We start from the raw sequence: 17,808 nt of genomic DNA, 5'->3' as shown, positions 1-17,808 counted from the left end.
CCAAAAACAAGTAAAGAAATTGATGTGTAATAACAGGAGAGTGACATCATCAACATGGCAATGTAAAACATCCCCTGGAAAAAATCTCCACTCAGAAATGACTAATAAAAGGACAAATCCCACTTTGAACTCTGGACAACAACAGAAACTGGAGAAGGACTCCACAAATGCTGAATTGAAGAAAGAAAGAAAAAATACCTTAAAAAAAGGATGGGAGATTTATGACCCAGACCTGCCACTATGGACCTCTCCCCCTCACTTGGTCCCATGCAGTTTAAAAGTTATGGTGAGGCAGCACTGCCCAGGGACCTCTTGCCATGGATTCAAATCCAAGAACCACCACACAAAATAGCAAGTTAGAACCCCATGCATATTTAGGCACAAAGACCCATGGAAAAAAGCCTCATGGAATAAAAAAGGGGGGTGGTAATTCTGAAGTGCTGTAAGGCAGGACCAGTCCCAGAACTGAAAATTATGGTGAAAAGGGGGTACTGCGTTAAGCAAATTCTAGGAGCTGGGGAGAAAATTCTGCACAAAACCAAACAAAACAGACCAGGATTCCTAGAGAAGGAACAGAGAAAAAGAAGGCTTTTTCCTGGAGGTGAAGCAATTGCACATAAAAGGGCAATCTTAAAAGTCATACTGCATGTCCAGGGCAAGAATCATGTGCAGAAGGCCTGAGAAATCTGAACATTTAAACACAGGCTACTCTAAAGGTGCAGTATAAGTTGGACCAAGTGTCACAGAAGAGCCTTAACACGTATTCAGTCTACAGAAAAACCATACGCAAGGGGAGAACTGGCCTTCAGAGTTAGCACATCAAAATAAACACATGCACAGATAGCAAAAAATTACAAGCCATACTAAGAAACAGGAAATATGGTTCAGTCAAGGGAACAAATTAAAACTTCAGAAGTGACACAGATGTTAGCACAACTAATCAAAGAAATTCAGTAAATCTAAATCAGTTCAAGGAGATGGTCTAAAATATAGATAGAAATAAATTAGTGGTGGCTATAGAGCTAAAGGATATTAAGAAGAAAATGTGTGAACAAAAAGAAGGATTAGAAATTTTAAAAAGAAACATAACAAATTATGGTAATGAAAGCACAATAAATTTGATAAAATGCAATAGAGACGTTTGACAGCAGATTTGAACAGGCAGAAAAAAGAATCAGTGAACTAGAAGACAAGCATCAAAATCATAAAGTGAGAAAGAAAGATGGAGAAAAGAATAGAAAAAGTTGAGCAGTGTCTAAGGAACTTGAGTGACAAACATGATGCATACCAACAGATGCGTCACTGGGAGTCCCCAGAAGAAGAGAGAAAGGAAAAGGGACAGAAAGTATATTTGAGGAAATAATGGTCAAAAATTTCCCAAGTCTTATGAAAGACAACGTATGTGTCCAAGAACTGCCAACTACTTCAACAGGATAAACCCTGATAGAGCTACAACCAAGACAAATAAAAATCAAAATGTCAAAATCCCAACAATAAAGAAGAAATTCTGGAAGCAGCAAAGAGAAAGCAATTCATAACATTCAAGGGATTCTCAATAATACTAAGTCAGGATTTCTCATCAGAAACTATGGAATCAAGAAGGCACTGGTATAATATATTTAAGGTACTGAAAGAAAAACTAACAGCCCCAAATTCTTTATCTGGCAAACTACCCTTCAAAAATGAGAGCGAGTTTAAAACATTCACAGATAAGCAGAAACTGAGAGTGTTCATTACCAAAAGATCTGACCTACAAGAATTGCTAAGGGAGTTCTTTAGGTTGAAAGGAAAAGACAGGATCTTTGGCTTGGAGCAGTGTGAAGAAGTGAAAATCTTCAGTAAAGGTAATTAAAAGGGTAAGTGCAAAACCTAATAGTACTTTATCCTCAATATATATCTCTACTCTTTAATTCCAGTAAGAGTCAGAATACAGTTGAACAAAAAAAAAGTCGTATTTCCTGATATGCAAAATATAAAGAGGTAATGTGCAACAAAGACAACATTAAGAGGGAAAATGAAAGGATATGGGAGCAGGGAACATGTATTCTATTGAAGTTTAGTTGGTGTCTTTTCAGATTAGTAGGTTATAGATGTAAGTTGTGTGATACAAACCCCAGGGTAATCACAAAGAAAGTATTTTTGAATAGAAACGGAAATGAGAAGGGATGAGTCAGATACATTACAAAAGAAACAACTACACAGAAAAGGAGGCTGTAATAAAGGAAAAAAGAAACAAAAAGATGTAAGACATTAACCAAAGGAGATAATGGCTGAAGTAGTACTGCCTTTACAGTAATAACACTGAATGTTAATGAGTTAAACACCCCCAGTCAAAAGCCGCAGGATTGCCAGAGTGAAATAAAAATAACACAGTCCAACTATATATTGTTTTACAAGAGACTCACCTTAGACCCAAAGAAACAAATAGAAGAAGATATTGCATGGAGAAGATATTCCATGCAAATAATAACCAAAAGAGAGGTGGGGTAGCCATGCTAATATCGTACAAAATAGACTTTAAGTCAAAAGCCGTTATAAGAGACAGAGATGGACACTATGTATTAGTAAAAGGGGCACACCACAAAGAAGAAATAACAATCATAAATATTTATGCATCTAACCACAATGCCCCAAAATACATGAGGCAAACACTGGCAAAGCTGAAGGGAGAAACAGACACCTCTGCAATAGTAGTTGGAGACTTCAGTGCACCACGTTCATCAATATATAGAAAATCTAGAGAGACGATCAGTAAGGACACAGAGAATTGAATAATACGATAAATGATCTAGACTTAACAGACATATGCAGAACATTGCACCCCAAAAAAGGAGGATACACATTATTCTCAAGTACACATTGATCATTCTCAGGATGGACCATATAGTAGGTCACAAAACAAGTCTCATTAAATTTAATAAAATTGATGTTACACAACACATCTTCTCTGTCCACGGTGTAATTAAGCTGGAAATCAATAACAGGCAGAGAATTGGAAAATCCGCTAAAATATGTAAGTTAAGTAACACACTCAAATAATCAATGAGTCAAAGAAGAAATCGCTAGGGAAATCAGTAAATATCTTGTGATGCATGAAAATGAGAACACAACATATCAAAACTATGGGACTCACCAACAGCTGTGCTCAGAGGGAAATTTATAGCCATAAATTCTTATGTTAAAAAAGAAGAAAGAGCTAAAATCAAAGACCTAACTGCATACCTGGAGGAACTAGGAAAAGAACATCAGGTAAACCCAAACCAATCATATGGAAGGAAATAAGAAAGAATACAGCAGAAATAAATGACATAGAGAATAAAAAAACAGAGAGCATTAACAAACCTAAAAGTTGGGTCTTTGAAAAGATCAATAAAGTTGACAAACTTTTAACTAGACTGACAAAAATTAGAGAAGAGGCAAATAAATAAAATCAGAAATGAGAATGGTGATATTAAAACTGACCTCACAGAAATAAAAAGGATCATAGGAGGATACTATACAGAGCTGTATGCCATCAAATTAGACAACCTAGATGAAATGAAGAAATTCATAGAAACACACAAACAACTTACGCTAACTCTAGAAGAAAGAGATCTCAAGAGACCAATTACAAATAAAGAGATTGAATGAGTCATCAAAAACCACCCAACAAAGAAAAACACAGAACCAGGCTTCACAGGTGAATTCTACCAAACATTCCAAGAATGTAACACCAATCCTGCTGAAATGCTTCCAAAAAAATTGAAGATGACAGAACCCTACCTAACTCACTCTATGAGGCCAACATCATCCTAATCCTAAAGTCAGATAAAGATAGTACAAGAAAAGAAAATTACAGACCAATATCTCTTATGAATATAGATGCAAAAAACCTCAATAAAATACTAGCAAATTCAATCCCACCACACAATAAAAAATTATACACGTTGATCCCGGTGGGATTTATCCAGGTATGCAAGGGTGGTTCAACATTTGAAAATTAATTAATGTAATAACACTACATTAACGGAATGAAGGGAAAAAATTCATGATCATCTCTACTGATGCAGAAAAGACATTTGACAAAATTCAGCACCCCCCCCCCTTTTTTTTTAATCTTTTATTCCTTTGGTACTCTTCTATGTAATTTCTGTAAGGTCATTTGGACTGGATGCAGTTTGGGGCCATTTAGGAAGCACAAAATACCAAACCAACTATTTGAGGGTTTGGCATTTTGGACAACATAAACACAGTCTAAATTAGGGCCTTTAGAGGCATATAGTGCCTACCAACAGATGCATCTAAATCCACAGAAGTCAAATAGGTTTTGCTCTCCTTGACAGTAGTTTATGTCAGCACTCTTTCTTGATAAAAACAATTAGAAAATGGGAATAGAGGGAGACTTCCGCAATGTTATAAAGGGCATATATGAAAAACCCACTAACATCATTCTTAATGGTGAAAGACAGAAAGCTGTTTCTTTAAGATCTGGAACAAGACAAGGATTCCAACTGTCACCATCATTATTCAACATTGTGCTGGAAGTTCTAGCAAGAGCAGTTGGGCAGAAAAATAAAAGGAAAGGCATCTGGATTGGAAAGGAAGATGTAAACTTTCACTATTTATAGGTGACATGATCCTGTCTACACAAAGTCCCCCCAAATCTATGACAAAGCTATTAGATAAATTCAGTCAAGTTAAGGGGTACAAGATCAACATGCAAAAATCAGTAGTGTTTCTATATACTACTAATGAGCGAACTGAGGAGGAAATCAATTAAAATCAATTCAAAATAGCAAGTAAAAGAATAAAATATCTAGGAATAAATTTAGCCAAAGATGCAAATGACTTATACACAGAAAACTGCAAAACTTTGCTAAAAGAATGAAAGAAGTTCTAAATAATTAGAAAGACATTCCATGTTCATAGATTAGAAGATTGAACATTGTTAATATCTCAGTTCTACCAAAAACTCTTTACAGATTCATTGCAATATCCCAATCAAAATTCCAACAGCCTTCTTTGCAGAAGTGGAAAATGTTTATTTGGAAGGGTAAGGAGCCCTGACTAGCACAGTCATCTTGAAATGAAGAATGAAGATGGAGGACTGACTTTCCATGACTTTAAAACTTATTACAAGTTGCAGTAGTTAAAACAACATGATACGGGCACAAGAAATAGACAAATATAGACCAATTGAATTGAACTGAGGGTTCTAAAATAGACCTTCACAAATATGGCCAACTGATTTTCGCAAGACTGCCAAGTCAACAAAATTGAGAAAGAATAATCTCTTCAACAAATTATTCTGGGAGAACTGGATATCCATATGCAAAAGAAGGGAGGGGACCCCTATCTCATACCATTTACAAAAATTAATTGAAAATGGATCAGAGGCCTAAATTTAAGAACCAGGACTATAAAACTCCTAGAAGAAAATGTAGGGGAGGCATCTTCAGGACCTTTTGTTAGGCACTGGTTTCTTAGACTTTACAAAAACACAAGCTACAAAAGAAAAAATAGATAAATTGACCTCATTGAAACTTAAAATTTTTGTGCCCCAAAGGAGTTTATCATGAAAGTGAAAAGACAGCCTATTCAATGGGAGAATATATTTGGAAACCACATATCCAATAAGAATTTCGTTTCCAGAATATATAAAAGACAAGCCTACAACTTGACAATAAAAAGACAATCCATTTAACAAATGGGGGAAAGATTTGAATAGACATCTCTCCAAAGAAGATACACAAATGGCCAGAAAGCAAATGAGAAGATGCTCAACATCATTAGCCGTTGGGGAAATGCAAATCAAAACCACAAGATAACATTTCACAGTCATTAAAAATGGCTAGCATTAAAACAACAGAAAATTATGAGTGTTGGAGAGAATGTGGAGAAACAAATATTCATTCATTGCTTATGGCAATGTAAAACAGTGTAGCCATAGTAGAAGACAGTTTGGAGGTTCCTCAGAAAGCTAAGTATAGAATTAACATATGACCCAGCAATCCCACTTCTTTGTGTATACCCAAAGATTTGAAAGCAGGGACTTGAACAGATACCTGCACATCAGGGTTCATGGCAGCAGCATTCACAGTTGCCGAAAGATCAAAGCAACCTAAGTGTCCAATGAATGGATATATAAAATGTGGTGTGTGTGTGTGTGTGTGTGTGTGTGTGTGTGTGTGTAATGGAGTATTATTCAGCCATAAAAAGGAATGAAGTTCTGATATATGCAACAACACGGATGAACCTTGACGATACCATATTGGATGAAATAAGCCAGACAAATGTATGATCTCACTTATATGAAATAATTAGCAGACTCATAGAGTCAGAATCTAGAATATAGGTTACCAGAGGCCAGTTTGGGTGTAGGAAATGAGCAGTTAATGCTTATATTGTACAGAATTTCTATTTGGGTTGATTGTAAATGTTTTGGTAACGGATGGTGGTGATGGTAGCATAACATTGTGAATGTCATTAGCAGCACTGAATTATATATGTGAATGTGGTTGAAAGGAGAAAACTTACGTGTATGTGTACAACCTATGTATCTTGATCCAGTCACTAGAATAAAATTTTTAAAAAAATCGTAGTGGAGAGCACAAAGAATGAACCATATTGTAATGATGGACTATAGTTAATAGTACAATTATGAAAATATTCTTTCATGAATTGTAGCAAATGTACCATACTAATGCAAGGTGTTAATAATACAGTGTTATATGGGAACTCTATTTATGTATGACTTTTCTGTACACCCACAACTTCTCTAATCACATAAGTAAATAAAAATAAAACAAAAAGATGTTAGTGACAGAATAAATCAGAACACATACCAAAATGAATAATAAATAAACACCATCCCAAAGGAAAACCCAGGACCAGATGGCTTTACTGGTGAATTTACCAAACTTTCCAAGAAGAATTATGACCAGTCCTTCTCAAACTCTTTCAAAAAACTGAAGAAGCAGGAACACTACCTAACTCATTTCATATACCAATATCACCCTAATACCAAATTTAGTTGATTATACCAGAAGAACAAAAATTACAGACTTACATCCCTTATTATAATAAATGCAAAAATCCCCAGCAATACTAGCAGATTGAATCCAACAGCACATTAAAATAACTATACATCTTGATTCAATGGGATTTATCCCATGTATTCAAGGATGGTCCAACATAAGAAAATTAATTAGTGTAGTACATCACATTAATAGGATGAAGGGGAAAAAAACACATGATCATTTCAATTGATGCAGAAAAGGCATGTGACAAAATCTGGCATCCCTTCTTGATAAAAACATTCAGAAAACTAGGAACTGAAAAAAACTTACTCAGCTTGATAGAGGGCATATCTGAAAAACCTACAGTTAACATCATACTTAATGGTAAAAGACTAAAAGCTTTCCTTCTAAGATCTGGAACAAAACAAGGATGCCCATTGCCACCACTGTATATAACATTGTTCTTGAAATTCTAGCCAAAGCAGTTAGGCAAGAAAAAGAAATAAAAGGCATCCAAGGGAAGAAGTAAAACGTCCCCTATTAGTAGATGATTTTAATCCTATATGTAGAAAATCCTGAAAATGCCACAAGGTAGCTACTAGAGCTAATGAATGAATTCAGCAAAGTGGCGTAAAAATCAGTAGTTTCTACATAGTAGTAATGTATAATCTGAAGAGGAAATCAAGAAAAAAATACCATTTGCAATTTTAACTAGAATTGTATATCCAATAATAAATTTAACCAAAGATGTAAAGTACTTGTATACAGAAAAGTACATAACATTGCTAAAAAAAAAAATCAAAGAAGACTTAAATAAATGGGAGTACATTTTGTGTTTATGCTTTGGAATAGTAAATATTAAGATGTCAGTCCTACCCAAAGCAATTTACAGATTTAACACAATCCCAATCAAAATTCCAGCAGCCTTCTTTGCTGAAATGCAAAAACCAATCATCAAATTTTTATGGATGTGTAAGGGAAGAAATAGCCAAAGCTATCTTGAAAAAGAAGAATGACATTGGAGGACCCACTCTTCCTAATTTTAAGATGCTTTATAGCTGAGTTTTGATAAAGTCACAAAGAAAATGTAGTGGAGAAACAGTGGCTTTTTTTATTACATAGTGCTGGGACAATTAGATGTGCATATGCAACAAAATGTTATTGAGTGTTTTGTTTAATAGTGTTGAGTTTTGTTTTAGCAGACAAGTAAGTTTCTTGAAGATCAGCTTGATTCTTTCAACATTTATTTTTTATCATTTTTAAAATTGTAGCATATAACATATATATATATAAAAAATGATAGCTTTCCAAGTGCAATTTAACAAATAGAGAGCAAATTTCAAAGTATATTATAGGTTACAATTCCACAGTTTGTTATTTCCTTATTATGAAATATAACTTATACACAAAAAGGTAATATCTTTCAAAGTATGATTTAACAACTAGATATATAGGAAATTTCCAAAGTTATTACAAGTTATAGTGCCATAGTCAGTTATTTCCTTATTGTCAACACTTATTTTAAACCTTTTCAGACAGGTCTAGAACAGTCTTTACTCTAGGACTAGTTTTGTCCTGCTATTAAAACATGACATTTCAGGGATCTACAGGTCTTCAGCAAGGTCTCCTCACTGAGGCTGGCAGAACACAAATGTCTCCCAGCCTTGGATAAGCCCTGAGAATTGTTAATTTATAGTTCTTTGGCAGATGTTCTTGCCTAGGCTTAAAGAGACTTACCCTATATATATAGGCAGTTTCATATTCAGATAATAACTCAAGAAGCCTCTTATATAGGTTTCTGGTGCCTTTTCTCTACTCCCTCATCTTTGGTGCCCTGCTCTGCAAATTCTAGCCACCATAGCCTTCCCAAATACTACTCTGTGTCTCCTTAAATCAGCAGGATCACCTTAATATGCTTTGGCCCCCCTCCTTTTGTATAGTCTGGAAAGTGCTTCCATACAGAAAGCTGGGGTGATGAATGGGCTCACCTCATTCAATGCCCTTCAATCAGGGACCATAAATCTAAATAAACTGCCTGTTCTCCAATGTCTGAAAATAGGGATTTTTCCCCATATATTTTGTCTAGTTTTCTAATTGTTTACAGTGAAAAGGCAAGTCATGGCAATTATTTATAGCTGGAAGGGGCTGTCTTGTGCAACTTTTCACTGAAAATTTTTGTATTCTTCTTAATTTTTATTTTAAATAAATTACAAATAACAGCAGCAAGTACAACTGGCACAGACAAATTTGAGGAGAGTAAAGACTATTGATTCTTGGTAAGCATGTAACTTATTTGGTGGGAGTAGAATGCTTTGTAGTCTGAGTTGGGCTCAAATATTCAGTAGTTGGTTTCTATTACAGTGGTACCAATGGAGTCAAATAAAAGACAAAACAGTTAAATTGTGTTCCATTAAGAAAGCTTTGTGAGGTTTTAGGATAGGGCAGGTTACCTGGGTCAAAATTGGAAAAGCTGTCATAACAGCTAATCTTAAATTCAGGAAAACTTAGGAATTTTAAACTCAGGAAAACTGAGTGAGTGTTGTCCACAAAAAATTGATAGAACCTGAACGTCAGCATTGTAAGAGGCCCAGTGGAGAACTGATAGATGGTATGCATCATCTGGAGAATTATTTTAATTGTGCATTTCATGGGTTAGGAATCAAAACTAGTACACAGATGGAGGTTATGGTTCTTTATTTAATTTCATGACAGTTACTATTAGCAAGGGAGGAAAATTCAGCACTCCATTTTCTGGTCTTGCTGGGGATGATTTTTCTGTCTTCCTTAAATGCCTCATATTTTCTCCTCATGGTTTTATAAGACACTTTTGGTATTATGAAATTTTATTAATTTAATAGTTTATGTAACTATAGCTTTAAATAATCATTTTCACCAGAACTTTAAAGAAAATAATCTGTTAGTCTTCTCATTTGTGCACTTGCATGGGATTTTAATTAACATAAACTGCTTATCATGATTTTAATTTGTTACAGATATTTTAAAAATAATGACGTTTGTCTCTTTCTCCTTTTCGTATGTAGATATCATCATAGTTAGGTTAATGAATGAAGTGCTCTTTCTTAATATACTTCACTTCCAGAGTGTTGAGTAGACTTCACCCATTACCTGTATTCCTTCTGATTTTCAAATAAGGATCATTTTGTTTTTGTTTTTGTTTTCTTGTATTCATTCCCTCATTTCAGATAAAATGAAGATGCACAAAATATCTCTTTCTGGCATTAACCGGAGGAACGTTTTTGGAGAGAATTTACTGTATAAGGCTGCTCTGTACAATGATTTCAGTCTTGTGCGTCATTGTATAAAAAAAGGTGGAAATGTAAATCAGCCAAGTTATGCTGGTAAGTGGGCAAGGTAGCGGGGTGGTGAGGGAAAGAGCATTATATTTCTTCTTCAAAGATTATACCTGCCTGAGGTCTTCAATGTGTGCCATGTGCAGTCACATTACACAGAAGAGTGTTTCCTGGGTCTGACTTTGCATGGTCATTGTTATTTGTCAATCTTGAAAGTAGTGGGCCGTGGAGGAAAAATAAGCTCAAAAACTGGGAGAGGCTGATGGTACACTGAACTATAGGGACAAATTGATTATAAAATGGTAGATGTATAGCAGAAGCAGTGGCCAGGGAAATGGAGGGAATAGAGTATGAGGTAGAGAGGGTTTGGGGACAGGGAGCTTAAAAAGAGCAGTTTCCTCTGGAGGGAGCCTGGCATGTTCTAGAGAGGAGTGATTGTTTAAAGCACTGAAGTACTTAAAGCGCTGAATTGTACTTGGCTAGCCTGGATGGTGCTTTTGGATGTCTGGATTTTCCCCATTGTTTCTAGACTTTCTTAATTTATGGGGCAAGGCAATAAATCGTCCGGTGTGCAGAGATTGTGTAGCAATCCAAGGACAAGCCATTTATTCCAAGTACACCCCCAGTACTTAACTTTAGCAAGGCCTGGCTTTATACTGCAATCAAGGTTTTAACAGACTATTATTTTAAGTCATACCCAGATCAACCACCGTGGGCCCATAACACTCAACCTTGAATCCTTATTTGCTAGTCCAAGCACCCTTGATTTTGAGAGATGTGTGGTTCTCTCTCTTAGTACCCATGGTCTGCTCCTTGAGTGCAGGAGCAGGTAAGTTTACCTGCAGCAAACTTTTGACTTTATGAATTTCCAAAGTTTAACATGTCTTTTTTTATTAGCTCCTTTACTATGGCAACTTTAGTTTCCTCAGTGACTGTTCATTGCTTGTCTTCAGCCTGCTGATGTACACCTTTTCTTCACTGACCCAGGCAGTTCTGTAACCTTCTTTTCCAAAAGGTTATCTATCAACCTGTTTTTATCAGAATCATCTGCAAAGCTTGTTTAAAATGCTACCATCCTGTCACCACTCCCAACACGCTCAGACACACACACACACACACACACACACACACACACACTCTCTCTCTCTCTCTCTCTCTCTCTCTCTCTCTCTCTCTCTCGTTCTCAAAATCTGTGTGTTAGAATGTGGGAATATACATTTTAACAAGTTCTGCCCGATGATTCTTACTCCCGCTAAAGTTCAAGAGGTATATGATCTCCCTGTAACTATCAGTTCAATGTGGCGTACTTTTACAGCATGCCTCCCAGGTTCTCGATGTTGTGAAAAGATAAAGAGAAATCATATCTATTAGGAAGACTTAAATATATTTATTTTATGATACAGCCAGAAAAAAAAGGCTAAATGCCTTGTGAGAAATAAACAGAATATTTTAATAACAGACCAATAGTCTTTTCATACTGAACATTTGCATTTTATGTCTTCATTTACAGTTAATGATATCTTTGTGTTTGATTAAAAAACCAATTGAAAAAAAAAAACATATTGCAGTAACTCTTCACTTATCAAAAAGAGAAGTGACAGCCAAAAAGTAGGCTGAAAAGGACTCTGAATACCCAATATAGATCTTACAAAGCTTTGCTAAAATGCTCTCAGACCAATAACTTTAGCTTTATTTTACATGGAATTTTATCTGATTCCTGAGCCTATGATGCATTACAACTGAAAATAAAGGTTGGCACAGACAGAGAGTTGAAGCCAACAGCAAGACAGGAGACTGATAAAAACAGAAAAAAGTGGCAAAATTGCTAAGGGGTATAAAATGTAGAGCAGGGTGCCTTTCATACTTCTTGGAGTGTTGATAACATTGCTGCATTAGGGCATATAATTAGTATTGTTATGATCCTGAAATTTTTCCCTAATTGTGTTAAATTGTGTTCTTTATAGGAAATATGTAATCTTTTACATTTTAAAAGATTTTCTACTAAGTAGTTAATTTTTTATTTTTTAATGCTCCCTAAGGATATCCCAACCTGCAAAACTGCAGAAGATCTACTGTAAAATGTACTCCATCTTATTTTGGAGGAGTGGTTTTATATCACAGAAGGAGTGACTCTTAGGGGAAGGGAAATTCTTTGGTTTTTATATATATATATATAGTAATCTGTAGCCATTTCTGTGGTCTGCAGTGGCTCTCTGTATAAAATAAAGTTCTTTCTGGCTGTACTGATGTGGGAATAACTTTTATCATTTGGTCTGAGCTGATCTTACTCATCATTGTGTCATCCTTGCTCAGGTTTTGCTTAAAATAGCATCATTTTTAAACACCTCCTCCCTCCCCACCCCTGCCCCGTCATTTACTCTGGATAACTCACGTGCACCTTGCTTTTGCAAATTTTCTTCAGTAAATTTAAAATATGGGGCTATTCAGGGCTCAGGGAAAACAAGTAAATCTTTTGTTGTGGTTGTTTTCCCATTCTTATAGTAGCTATTTTTGTCCCTTTTGGGAAATTAATTTTTATTGTAGTTTAAGCAAAACCTAATTAAGGAACAGAAGTTCCCTAGGAGGAAAATCATTTTCTGTATTCCAGAGTTAATGATTTTGCATTTCTGATTATGTCAGTTTTCATCCCACTAAACCTAGACTTATGACATCTAATTAAGAGATAACCCATACACACACAGGTAAGCAAATTCTCACTGGTCTACAGCTCCCAGAACTGAAACAGTAATGAATTCATACTTTCTGTAAGAAACAGTACTTTGGAGAAGATAATTTTTGTTATTTTTACAAAACTGTCCTTTGCAGAAAAAGTGTATTTCTCAAATGGGTTATGTTCCAAAATTTTATTTGTGAGCTGATGATTTGAAAATTTTAATGAAATATGAAAATTCATCAATCCTTCTGTCTTAGTTTCCTGGCTAGTTTGACATGCAATGGGTGGCTTACAAAACAGAAATTTCTTGGCCCACAGTTTTGAAGCTAGGAGAAGTCTAAAATCAAGGCATTAGCAAGACAGTGCTTTTCTTCCAGGAGACTCTGATGTTCTGGGGCTGGCTGCCGCTGATCCTTGGTCCTGGGCTTTTATGACACATTGGCAGTGTACGTGGCAGCCTCTCCTGGCTTCTCTTCAGGGTCGTGTTTACTTTCAGGTTTTGGCTGCTCCCTGTGGCTTCTCTCTATGTGTCTGAATTTTATTCTGCTTACAACAGACTCCAGTAGTAGGATTCAATTGGGCCACACCTTAACTGAAATAAACTCAACAAAAGGTCCTATTTACAATGGGTTAACACCCACAGGAATTAATTAATATTAAGAACATATTTTTTCTGGGGTACATGGCTTCAAGCCACCACACCATCTTTTGTTGTTGTATTTCAAAGGTGGGGACAGTATGTTACCATTAAACACCTCAGTATGAATATAATTTACTAGAATTCGAGTTCAATGTTTTTTGTTTTTTTTTTTGAGATAGAATTTTCATACCTTGAAATGCCATATCTTCAGTGTGCCATTTAATGAATTTTGACAAAACCATGCACCTGAGTAACCCAAACTTCTATTAAGTGATAGGCTATTTCCATCATGTCCCTTTCTAGTTAGTATCTGCCATATTTTCTAGAAGTGATTGTTGTTCTGATATTTTTCACCATGTATTAGTTTCAACATTAAGCATGATGTAATTTGTGGGCTTTTTTGTAGATGCGTTTTATCAAATTGAGAAAGTTCCCTTCTATTCCTAATTTGCTGAGAGTTTTATCAAGAATGGATGATGGTTTCTGTTATATGCTTTTTCTGCATCTTTTGAAATGGCCAAATAATTTTTCTTAATTTTGTTAATATGGACAATTATGTTAATTGATTTTTCAAATGTTAGACCAACCATACATTCCTGGGATAAACTCTACTTGGTAATGATTTATTATCCTTTTTGTTCTATTGCTGGATTTGATTTGCTAATATTTTGTTAAATTTTTTTTTTATCTATGTTCATGAGTAATATTGACCTATAATTTTCTTTTTTTGGTAATGTCTTTGGTTTTGGTGACAGGTCTCATAAAATGAAGTAAGAAGTGTTCTCTCTTCTATTTTCTGAAAGAGTTTGTGTGAGATTGGGCTTTTCCCATAAATGTTTGACAGAATTAAGGAGTAAAACCAGCTGGACCTGTAGTTCTCTTTGTGGGAAAGTTTTTGATAATAAATTCAAGTTCTTTAGTAGATGTGAGCTATTCAGATTCTCTGTTTTGACTTCTATCATTTTGGGTAAGTTGTTTTTCAGTTTTTGAAGGAATTTGTCCTTTTCATCTAAATTGTCAAATTTATTGGCAAACAGTTATTTATAATATTCTCCTGTTATCCTTTTAGTATCTTAAGATCTTTAGGAATATTTTGTCTTTCCTTCCTGATCCTGATGTTGCTAATTTGTTCTCTTTCCTCCCTTCCTCCCCTCCCTTTCCTTCCTCCCTTCTTCCCTCCCCTCCCTTCTTCCTTCTTTCCGCTTGATTTGTTTAAGCAGGTGATTATAAATTTTATAGATTGTTTATCAAAGAATTGCTTTTTTTAGTATTCTCTATTCTTTGCCTGTATTACATTTTAATGATTTCTGATTTTTTTTCTACCTCCTACTTATTTTTGTTTTACTGTGTTCTTTTTCTGGATTCTTAAATGGAAACTGAGGTCACTGATTTTGTACCTTCTTTCCTAATATAAAAATTCAAAGCTTTTAATTTCCTCTAAGTACTGCCTTAGGTGCATCCCATGGGTTTTGATATGTTGTGTTTTCATTATCATTCAGTTTGAAATATTTTTAATTTATCATGATTTTTTCTTTGATCTGGGGATTATTTAGAATTATGTTGTTTAATTTCTAAGTATCTGGGGTTTCTCCGGGTATCTATTATTGATTTCTAGTTTAATTCTGCTGTGGTCAGAAGGTTTGTAGATTTCTGTCTTTTTACATGTATTGAGGATTGGTTTATTGCCTTGCATACGGTCTTTCTTGGTGATTATCCTATACATACCTGAAAACACTGTTCAATGTTTTGGATGTAATGTTCCATAAATGTCAGTTAGATGAAGATGGTTAACCATGTTGCTGAAATTGTCTATGTCTTTACTGATTTTTTTGCCTAGTTAGTCTGACACTCCTCAGAAGGGTGTTAATATCACTACAACTATGATTGTAGAGTTGTCTTTTGCCCCCTTTAATTTGTCAGTATTTGCTTTGTATATTTTGAAGCTCTTTTGTTAGGTACACAAACAGTTGTGACTGTCATGTCTTCCTGATTAATTGACTCTTTTATCATTATGAAATATCTATCTTTGTCTATGATAGTAAACTTTGTCTTGAAGTCTGCTATATATGATATCAATATAGCCATCCTAACCTTTTCATTTTTGTGGTTTATTTGTTATATCTTTTTCCAGCCTTTTTTGTCAACCTATATGTGCCTTTATATCTAAAATAAGTTTTTTGTAGATCACACAGTTTTGCTTTTTTAACCATTATGACAATCTCTGTCTTTTAATCAAAGTAATTATTCTATTTATATTTAATGTAAATTGTTGAGTACAGGACTACCATTTTAACATTTGTTTCCTGTATGCCTCATCTGTTTTTTGTTTGTTTGTCTTTGCGTTATTTTTAGTGGTTGCTTTAGGGATTGCAACATATATTTTTAACATTTCAAAGTCTTCTTAGGTTAATGTTATAATACTTCACATAATATGTAACAACATTGTATATCTAAAAGTCCACTTATTGCCCCTCATCCTTTATGATCTAGCTGTCACATGTTTTACATCTACATACATTATAACCCACAAATATAATTTTATATGTATTTTTTTATATAGCCAGATATATTTTAAGGAAATTTAGAGGGTAATAGTCTCATTAACCACGTTTACTATTTTTTGGTGCTGTTCATTTCTTTGTCAAAGCTTCATAGTTAATACTGTAGGAGAAACTTCTGTAACAGTTCATGGCAGTGGTTCTCAACTGGGCTGATTTTGCCTCCCAGGGGACATCTGGCAATGTCTTGAAACATTTTTGGTTGTTATAACTACTGGTGGGGGTTCTACTAGCTTCTAGTGGATTAAGGCCGGGGATGGTACAGACCATATTACAGTGCTCAGAACAACAAAGAATTATCTGGCCTAAAATGTCAGTAGTTCTGAGTTTGAGAAACCCTAGTTGATGGAGAGATTTTGAAAGGAACTACTGAAATGTGCCTTTAACATGCAATTTTTAGATTTTTCTTACATCCATCAAGTGATTTATTGGAATTCAATAAATATATATAACTTTATATCACTGCCTCTGGCTAACAAAGAAAAGAAAAAAGGATATTTATATGGATGCGTGGTTTTCTTGGAGAGTTTGTGGTTTGTTAGTTGAACTGTAAAAAGCCCTTTGTAAATAAGAAGAAAAAGAAACATATATACTTTGGAACTTCCTTTTATGTAGTCCTGCCAGCTTGGCTACATGGAAATACCTTGGGCAAGATATAAGGCTTTTTCCCTCTCTTCTCTTCAGAAAAGCAGCCTGCAACCAGCTTTCTCTGTAGGTTTATAATGACCCTTTTATAGCCTTTTTACTTCGGGAAATCAGGAATAATTTCAAATCTTTTACTTCATATTTTTCCACAACAGAGTTGGGGATTTGATTTGTCCCTCAGATTTATTGAATCCATTGTATAAAAGGTGCTTTCATGTTGAGATTTTTGTTTCATATAATCAAAATATTTTAAAGAAACAACCTAGAATTAGAGGTTTTCTGAAAAAGGCAAAGCACAAAATGCTATTAAGATGCCAAATATAAAACCATAAATAATATATTTCCTTTTTGTATGATAGGTTGGACAGCACTTCATGAAGCTAGTGTAGGAGGATTTCATCGGACAGCAAGTGAGCTACTAAAAGGTGGAGCAGATGTAAATGCCAGAGGAATGTGCCAAATCACTCCCCTACATGATGCTGTGATAAATGGACATTATAAGGTACTGTGATGCTTTTGTTTACAGAGCAAACATTACATTCTACAAATGTTAAAAATACCTGTGTAGAAATACAGTTTCAGTTCATTTACTAATGAACACTCAGAATTTGTAACAAAATTTTCCTTTATGATGGATGTGTTGTGCCTAATATAGATGCCATTTTTCATATTACTTTTTTGTTTCATTAAACTTTTATTTATTTATTTATTTTCTTTAATAGAGAAGTTGTGGGTTTTACAGACAATCATGTGTAAAATACAGGATTCCCGTACACCCCACCACCACCAACTTGCATTGGTATGGAACATTTGTTACAATTGATGATAGCACACTTTTATAATTGAACTATTAGTTAAAGTCCATGGTTTAACTTATGGTACACTGTGTAGTGTAGTTTCATGGATTTTTAAAAAAGGTTTTTGTTCTGTAGCCATATATATATATATATATATATATATATATATATATACACACACACAC

General features: G+C 34.7%; 1 protein-coding gene across 1 annotated transcript in view; it reads left to right on the top strand.

Annotated features, from left to right (window-relative positions):
- Positions 1 to 17,808, top strand: part of ANKRD31 (ankyrin repeat domain 31) — a 247,134-nt gene that overhangs the window by 66,265 nt on the left and 163,061 nt on the right. The window contains 2 exon segments of the mRNA XM_037801810.1: positions 10,202 to 10,357; positions 17,186 to 17,328. Coding sequence (XP_037657738.1) covers positions 10,202 to 10,357; positions 17,186 to 17,328 — 299 coding nt within the window.

This window comes from Choloepus didactylus, chromosome 13, assembly GCF_015220235.1.
Source record: "Choloepus didactylus isolate mChoDid1 chromosome 13, mChoDid1.pri, whole genome shotgun sequence".
Lineage (NCBI taxonomy): Eukaryota > Metazoa > Chordata > Mammalia > Pilosa > Megalonychidae > Choloepus > Choloepus didactylus.
The sequence above is the reverse complement of the archived record's forward strand: the minus strand, read 5'-3'. Positions and strand labels throughout refer to the sequence as shown.